Raw genomic sequence first — 9,445 nt, 5'->3', positions numbered from 1 at the left:
TCAGTGAAGACACTTAACATGAGAAGCTTCAGCTTAAAGGAAATGTCACATGCACAGTTTCACATCGCAATACATTAAAATGTTTAAAAATTCTTGAGAGTTATCAACAGTCACAGATTGCAACTCTTTCGAGTACAATCACAGTTCTTAGTTTCCGGGAGTGGGACATGAACCCACAACCCTCTGATTCAAAGGAAAGGGTGCTATGAACTGAGCCACAGTAAGATGGATGCCATCCCTTGCATTCCTAATTAACTGCTGTAGGGTACGAGTGGAAAAGAAAACATCTCTCCACTGGAATTTGACAGCTGCTATTTAATTGATATTTGAGTGGCTCTGTTATTTTCTATTGGATTTAGCAATGGTGAAAGTACCACATCAATTACATGATCTTGGGTTTATGTACCCCAAAGTTTGAACCAAGTTATGGACAGTCATGATGCTATTCAACCTCACTAATGAATTTTATAAGCAGTCTTGTCTACTTTAACAATATAATTATGCAAATATCCTTAACTGTTTAGCCTAAGGTATACTCTACAATTTTCAGTACTCAAAGCAGGTTAAGACTGAATTACTGAGAATACAGTAAAGTAGCTGTTTAAATACTACCACAACGCACCCAAGATTATAGTATGTACAAATATTCAGAAAGATTTCTCAGCTTTATTAATCATATCCTCTGCATTTTACAAAGATGTACATCATACAAAGATGAACATAGGTTGACAACTAGAAATAGCAGACAATTGAGTTGTTCAAAAATATATACAAGGTTTGGATTTACAAAAAAGGCCTTTAACCTAGTTATCCCAACCACCTCGTACCGGAGAACAGAAAGCTTCCATAGTGAAGGTCAAAGGTGAAGTATATCAGTGGATTGACACTTTGTAACTGACTAGACTTTACTATGGCAGGAAGTGCTAAAATTCAAAATACACCCAACGTACCGCATTTTGAGACGAGTGAAAAGCTGTATGTGTAGTTACCAAGCAACTACCTTCTCTGGTCCAACTCTGTTTGCTACATGATGGGAAACAGACTTTGAAGTGCATGGAGGTTTAGGAATTACACAAGACATGGGAATGAATCTTTTGATTCTGATTACTGCTGAAAAGTAACCAAAGCTTTGCTGAAGTGGTTAAGCTCTGGAATGCATTGCCTGTGTGGTGGAGGCAGGTTCAATCGAGGCATTCAAAAGGGAATTGGATTGTTATTTGAAGAGGAAGATGTGCAGGGTTGTGGGGAGAAGGCGGGCCAATTGCACTATGTGAATGGCTCATTCAGAGAGCTGGTGCAGACACGATGGGCCGAATGGTCTCCTCCTGCACTGTAACAATTCTGTGATTCTGAAGCAGTGAACCATTTGGGGAATTGCTCTGTCGTGTAAATAAGCAGCCATTCAAAAAACCTGTCAAAATATGTTTCACAAAAATTTTAGAAATCTGGCTCCCAATTACCTTAAATACAGGCAACAGGAGCTAAGAAATGGAGTGCAAAGTCCAACTGACATTGGCACTTTTCAGTCTATTAAATTTGGCTGCTCCAGGAACCTCACCCAGAAACGGAGCTTACTAAAAGTCTTACTCATTTAGGTAAACATGATGCTGTGTTATAAAATACCAAAACTCACATTATCAAGATATTTTACAAAACAAAACTATGAAAGCATTTCAAGGCACTCTGCTTCAGAAGAAATACTTCCCCTGATTTTCTTAATTTCTATTATTAATTCTGCTCTTAGTATTGAAGATTTCAGGTGTGACAAAAGCCTTGATTCAGACATAGGCCCCTAAGGCAGCATGAAATTCAGTCAGACACTGCACTAGCTGCTGGAACTTTGGTCTCTCATCACGGTCCAAGGCCCAACAGCAGGCCATCACTGCAAACCTGTAAAGAAAATACAAAACAAATGGTTTCAAACTACAGGACCAGATATATAATGGGGCATGGATCAGTGATCAGATATGTAATGCTGTATTGATGGGGCCAGGTTACTAACAGCAACTGCTTAATCCTGATCACTTGATACCACCCTCCCGCAATGAGATCAACAATCGTTATAGGGCGCTTACCTACAGGTTGCTGTAGTATGGGATGCTACATGCCCACAATTATTTCCTCAAATCACAAATAAACTTCATAGTTCTGAACCAAGAAGGAAACTGCTTTATTTTGGCAAGGTTACTATTCATTACAGCTTTATTGTCATTTAAGAAAGGCTAAATCCTCACCCACCATCTTAGCTTGAGCAGTAAACATCACATTGAATATGATCTCTTCCTTGCTGTCTTTCGACAGCTATAGCCACATCAGGACGAATAGAGAATACTTCTCTTTATAAACATGCTTATCATGCCCATCATAATTGTAATCAATTACGACCCTTTTCCAAAAGAGGTTCCTTCGCCTAAATTGTTTTGTATAATTTATTTTGCCAAGCTTAAGTGTGGCAGTTTTAGGTTTGGCTAAAATTAGGCCATGCTTTTAAAACACTAAAACTCTTTCAAATTCTTGACATCTGGCCTGCTTTTGACAGCCGTTTTGAAGGGGATTCAGCATGATGACATTCCACTGGTATACATGACAGATTTTCAAGAGTGATGATGGACAAAGAGATGGTTACCAATATCCAGGGAACGGGTTGGTGGAAATCTGATAAAAATGTTTTAAATAATATCAGTGAGAAGTATTTCCAGATAAATAACAAGGGTATACAATTTCAATAACTATCAGCAATGCTCTAAAAGATGACACTAATTGTTTTAGAGAATGAAGGAAGAGCTCTTAGCTTCTGCTCTTTCATCTCCTTTCTCACCTGGTATGGCCAAGATTGTAGTCCCATAGGTTGAATCAGTGGCCTATCAATCTGTGATAAATCAGCACTGTGCTGCACCTCCCCATCATTAATCTAGGGGCTTGGTTCACTCAGATGCACTGAATTAAACAGTTGTGTAATGCTAAACAAGATTTAAAAAATAAAACAGAGTGCCTTTTAAAAATTACAGTAACTTACAGTTCATCTGGACAATTGATTGGCTGGGCTATTCTGTATCCATCTTTAAGGTAAGCAGCCATCTCAAAAGGATCGATGTCAACGTATGGAGTCTGTCCCAGAGTCATAAGCTCCCACAATGTAACTCCAAATGCCCACTGAAAGGAAGAAAAGCAGATATTGAGATGTTATGTACCAGGAGAATCTGATAGTGGTAAACTGGGGTGGATAGAAGTTACAGAATCACTGTTTTATTTGCTTAGAGAACAGGTTTTTGTAGTAGGGCACAGTAAATAGAAAATTTATGGAAAATAACTTGCATACTGTCATTTCCATACATTTCAGCAAGAATTTATTATTAAGAACTTCTGTTTGAATAATCAAGTTTGAATTCAGGATTCTTTAGAGTATTTAGACTTCAATAATATCAGCTTCCTAGAATTTGGAGCTTATATTAGCCATTTCCCTCAAAACTTCAAGAGTGTAACTTAATTAGTTACACATTTACTATTTGCTAATTAAACAGCCTGTTGAATATGTGACGACCTTCGACCCTGAGGCTGTACAGTAAAGAAAATATGTGATTTCTTTAAAATGTCTGTGGAATCTGTAATTGTTTTTAAGAATGTTTGAAAAGGACTTAAGAGGTCCCATCAATTGTAAAGGGATCAATTGTAATTTTCTTGGAAAATAAGAAATACTGATCCATGCTGAAAGGAACTAAATCCTAAAAGTGATGTGAATAGCTCAAGCATGAAAAAGAGTTGAGAACCAGTATCAGAGGACCAGATCATGAACCAGCTATTGTTAGTTGGTCAGCTGAAAAGCTACGCCATCGGGACTGACGTGACGTGAGTGAGAAAGGGCTCGGAGACATTTGCCTTGTTGCTGCTAACCTTATCCTGTGTGAGTGTGAAAGAGAGAGATAGAGAATGTGTGTGTGTAAGAGAGAGAGAGAGAGAGAGCGAGCACGCGTGTGTGAGAGTGCGTGTGTGAACATGTGAGTATGAGAGAGAGTGAGTGTGTGAACGTGAGTGAGAGAGTGTGTGTGCAAGTGAGTACGAGAGTGTGTGTGAGTGTGCGTGAGAGTGAGTGAATGTGAGAGAGAGTGTGTGCACACGTGTGTGAGAGACAGTGATTGCGTGAGTGTGAGGCAGTGTTTGTGAGAGTGTGAGACAGTGATTGTGTGTGCGTGCCCAGGGAATGCGTGGCTGTGGTTTATTGTGTTTTTTTAAATTCGGAAAATAGTTTCAATAGACATCTTTTTCTTTGCTTAACATAAGAAAACTTGTCTGACTAATTGTTTACAAACTGAAAGCATAAACAGTAGGACTCCTGCAGTATTGGCAAAGCATATCCTCTCTAAATTCACAAAAAACCCAGTTATAGTCAGACCCAGAGGGTACAATAGGAGAATCATTTTTACCCCTCCTCACATGGTCTTAACAGGCACAAAGTGATGGAAGGTGTTGTCAACAGTGCTATCAAGTGGCACTTATTCAGAAATAACCTACTCACCAATATTCAATTTGGGTTCTGCCAGGGCCATTCAGTTCCTGACATTATTACAGTCTTGTTCTAAAATAGATAGAATAGCTGAACTGAAGAGATGAGGTGAGGTTAGTGTGACTGCCCTTGACAGCAAGGTAGCATTTGACATCAAGTTGAGTGAGGTAACAAGGAGTGCTAGCAAAATTAAGTCAATGCGAATTAAGGGGGAAACTCTCCATTGGTTGGAATCATACCTAGCACAAAGGAAGATAAAGAAGAGTCATATGGGCTCGAAACGATAACTCTGTTTCTCCCTCCACAGATGCTGCCGGACCTGATGAGTTTTTCCAGCATTTTCTGTTTTTATTACAAAGGAAGGTGGTTGTGGTTGTTCGAAGCCAATCATCTCAGTCCTAAGATATTGCTGCAGGAGCTCCTCAGGGTAGTGTCCTAGGCCCAACCATCTTCACTTGCTTCATCCTTCCGTCATAAGGTCAGAAATTGATATTTGCCCATGACTGCACAATGTTCAGCACCATTTGTTACCCCTCAGATACTGAAGCAGTTTGTGTTAATATGCAGCAAGACCTGGACAATATCCAAGCTTGGGCTGATAAGCAGCAAGTAACATGTGCATCACACAAATACCAGGCAATGACCATCTCCAACAAGACAGAAACTAACCATCGCACCTTAACATTCAATGGCACTACCATTGCTGAATCCCCCACTATCAACATCCTGGTTGAGGGGTGGGGGCTTACCATTTACCAGAAACTGAACTGGACTCGCAATACAAATACTGTGGCTACAAGAGCAAGTCAGGGTCTGGGAATTCTGAAGGTGATTAACTCACCTCCTGACTCCCCAAAGCCAGTCCACCATCTACAAAGCACAAGTCAGGAGTGTGACGGAATACTCACTGCTTGCCTGGATGAGTGCAGCTCCAACAACACTCAAGAAACTTGACACCATCCAGGACAAAGCAGCCACTTGACCGGCACCCCATCCACTTCCTTTAACAATCATTCACTCCACGCACAGGGACAGCAGTATGTACCATATATGGGGAGGCGATGGCGAAGTGGTATTGTCGCTGGACTAGTAACCAAGAGACCCAGGGTAATGCTCTGGGGATCCGGTTTGAATCCTGCCATGGCAGATGGCAGAATTTGAACCCAATAGAAATTTGGACTTAAAAGTCTAATGATGACCATGAAACCATTGCCGATTATTGTAAAAACCCATCTGGTTCACTAATACCCTTTAGGGAAGGAAATCTGCCATCCTGGTCTGGCCTGCATGTGACTCCAGATGTGGTTGACTCTTAAATGCCCTCCGAACAAGGGCAATTAGGGATTGGCAATAAATGCTGGTCTAGCCATATCCAATGAATAAAAAAATATAAGATGCAGTGCAGCAACACCAAGGCTCCTTCAAAAGCATCTTCCAAACCCACAACCTCTACCACCTAAAAGGACAAGAGAAGTAGATGTACCACCACCTGCAAGTTTTCCTCCAAGCCACACAACACCCTTACTTGGAACTATTATCATTACCTTCACTGTTGCTGGGTCAAAATCCTGAAACTCCCTTCCTGAGAACACTAAGTGTATCTACACCACATGATACAGTTCAACAGGCAGTTCACCACCACCTTCTCGAGGGCAATTAGGGATGAGCAACATATACTGGCCTTGCAGCCTTACTCACATCCCAAGGAAGAACTAAAAATTATACCGTTGGATAGAGCTTTCAACAAGAAATTATTGGAGCTTGTAACAAAGACAAGTCAAATAAACAAAGGTGGTCTAGATGTTGAGTTTCTAGAATGTTTTCTGATAGTTCCATAGAGCAATACACTGTGGAACAAACCAGATAAAGCTATTTTAGATCTAGTATTGTGCACTAAGGCAGGGATAATTAGTAATTCCTTAGTAAAAAATCCACTGGGAAATAGTGATCATAATACAATTGACTTCTACATATACCAATCATAAACAAAGCTAATTATATGGGTATGAGTGAACAGCTGGCTAAGGTTGATTGGTAAATAAACTGAAAGGTACAATGGTAAATAAACAGTGCAAAACATTTAAAGAAACAATTCAAAATGTTCAACAAAATTACATTTAATTGAAAAACAAAACTCAGCAAAAAAGGGAAAAAAAGCTTACTAAGGAGTTTAAGGATAGTATTAGACTAAAAGAAGGGGCATATAATATTGCAAAGAACAGTCGTTCTTATAGTCGTAAGCCCGATGATTGGGAGCATTTTACAAACAGCAAAGGACCACCAACAAATTGATAAAGAAGAAAAATAGAATAAACTATCAAGGGCTATAAAAGCAGATTGTAAGAGCTGTTACGACCTCCATAGGGAAATCATAAACCAAAATAACCCAATTTACTGAATGATCTCAAAATGAAGAAATTACCAACAACTTTCCAGTTTTTGTAACTTTTACTTTAACATGAATTGGAACGAACGCTAACTTCACAGAAGACACAAGTTACATATCAGAAATAGAGGGTAACCTGGAGGGAAGTAAGAGTGAGGAAATCAAGGTTTTATGAGAAGGAAATTATGTTTGACAAATTTTTCAGAGTTTTTGAGGATATAACACGAGTTGACAGACAAATGATACTTCAAATAAAAAGGTAAATTTCACTTTAAATGGTTGATACAAAAACACGTTGTACACAATCATAACCACATGCATTACTCTCCACAGACATGTGGCAACCTGTTCAGTTCCAAAATTCTTTAACTCAGCCTGTGATATGTAGGATAGCTCACTTTCCCACTCAATCGATGCGGCCCTCCAGTCGTGTTCACTGGCAGTCGTATTCCTTCAGAGACCCCTGGAAATGGTTGTCAGTCCGGCAGAATCTCTTTGGCTAGGTTCATGGCAGTCTTGGTGGCAAAAATTCCCGAGAGTTTTCTTTTATCTGAGTCATTTAATAAACCCCATTAAATAGTCTGGTTGGCTTTAGCAAACCTCAGCAGTAAAACTGTCCGATTCACAGTCCCTGCTCTTAACCTACTCTTCATCTTTCTGTCCTGCTTTACATACATCTCCTTATAAATGTGCCTTCTCTGAACTCTGTTCTGTAGCAGCTCTGCTTTGGGCCTAGCCACATCGATTTTGGTCTTAACTTCATTCTTGCTGATACTGCTTCAGGTCAAGGGTCACCAGGTCACATGGGCCAGTATTTCTTAATACCAATGAAATTACAATTGATCACTTTACAATTACGATGCAAACTTATAAAAGTCCTTTTCAAGCATTCTTAAAAACAATTACCCATTCCACAGACATTTTAAAAGCAATTACAAATTTTCCTTACTGCATTGCTTTTGGGTCAAAGGTTGCCACAGAGTTTTTACAAGTATAAAAAAAGGAGTGGCTAAAATAAATGTTGGTCCTTTAGTAGCACAGACAGGAGAAATCATGGGGAATGAGGCAATGATAGAGATACTGAACAAATAGTTTGTCAGTCTTCACAGTAGAAGACACAAGTTACATATCAGAAATAGAGAGTAACCTAGAGGCAAGAAAGAGTGAGGAAATCTTGGTAATAGTCCTGGAAAAACTTAAGGAACTAAAATCTGACAAATACCCAGGGCCTGATGACCTACCTTCTAGGGTTCTCAAAGAGATAGCTGCAGAGATAGTGGATGCACTGGCTGTGATTTTCCAAAATCCCCATGATTCTAGAATGATCCCAGCAGAGTGGGAGTTAGCAAATATAACACTGCTATTCAAGAAAGGAGGAAGAGAAAACAGGGAACTACAGGTAGTTAACCTGATTTCAGTCATGGGAAGTGCTAGAATCTATTAAGGAATTCTTGACAACGCACTTAGAAAATCATAGTATGATCAGATGATGAAGTCTGATCATACTATAATTTGGTTTTATGAGAAGGAAATTCAAGTTTGACAAATTTATTAGAGTTTTTGAGGATATAACTAGTAGGGTAGATAAAATGGAACCAGTAGATGTAGTATACTTGGATTTCCAAAAGACATTTGATAAGGCACCAAGGTTAATGCACAAGATAAGGGCTCATGGAGTTGGGGGTAATATATTAGCATGGATAGAGGATTGATTAATAGACAGGAAGCAGAGTAGGGATAAATGGAGCAATTTCAACTTGGCAGGCCAATGTCACAAGGATCAGTGCTGGGGATTCAGCTTTTTTAGAATTCTTTCACAAAATGTGGGCGTTCTAAGGTGGTGGTGAGCCAGGCACTCCCACAATGCTGTTAGGAAGGGAGTTCCAGGATTTTGATCCAGCAACAGTGAAGGAACGGCGATATAGTTCTAAGTCAGGATGGTGGGGAACGTGCAGGCGGTGGTGTTGCCATGTATTTACTGCCCTCGTCTTTCTAGGTGGTTGAGGTCATGGATTTGGAAGGTGCTGTCAAAGGACCCTCGGTGAGTTGCTGCATTGCATCCTTTAGAAAGTACACAAACTGGATGCTTAAAGTTGTGGATGGGGTGATGATCAAGCAGACTGCTTTGTCTTGGTGGTGTCTAGCTTCTTGAGCGTTGTTGTTGGTTAGTCCAGTTCAGTTCTTGGTCAATGGTAACCCCCAGGACGTTGATAGTGGGGGATTCAGTGATGGTAATGCCATTGAACGCCAAGGGGCGATGGTTAGATTCTTTCTTTGTTGGAGATGGTCATTGCCTGGTACTTGTGTGGCGCGAATGTTACTTGCCACTTGTCAGCCCAAGCCTGGATACTGTCCAGGTCTTGCTGCATTTGGACATGTTCTTCAGTATCTGAGGAGTCGCAAATGGTGCTGAACATTGTGCAATCATCAGCGAACATCCCCACTTCTGACCTTATGATGGAAGGAAGGTCATTGGTGAAGCAGCTGAAGATGGTTGGACCTAGGTCATTACCCTGAGGAAATCCTGCAGTGATGTCCTGGAGCTGAGATAACTGACC

At 40.2% G+C, this 9,445-nt stretch overlaps 1 protein-coding gene across 4 annotated transcripts in view; it reads right to left on the bottom strand.

Moving 5' to 3' along the window:
* Positions 1-646: 646 nt before the first annotated feature.
* Positions 647-9,445, bottom strand: part of ryk (receptor like tyrosine kinase) — a 359,220-nt gene continuing 350,421 nt past the window's right edge. For all 4 annotated transcript variants that reach the window (XM_078563543.1, XM_078563545.1, XM_078563544.1 and 1 more), the window contains 2 exons: positions 3,017-3,153; positions 647-1,890 (listed from right to left, as the gene is read on the bottom strand). In XM_078563543.1, coding sequence (XP_078419669.1) covers positions 1,779-1,890; positions 3,017-3,153 — 249 coding nt within the window. In that variant the 3' untranslated portion in view covers positions 647-1,778. The remainder of the gene's footprint in view (positions 1,891-3,016; positions 3,154-9,445) is intronic.

This window comes from Cetorhinus maximus, chromosome 19 (assembly GCF_964194155.1).
Source record: "Cetorhinus maximus chromosome 19, sCetMax3.hap1.1, whole genome shotgun sequence".
Classification (NCBI taxonomy): domain Eukaryota; kingdom Metazoa; phylum Chordata; class Chondrichthyes; order Lamniformes; family Cetorhinidae; genus Cetorhinus; species Cetorhinus maximus.
This window is presented reverse-complemented; position numbering and strand designations above follow the sequence as displayed.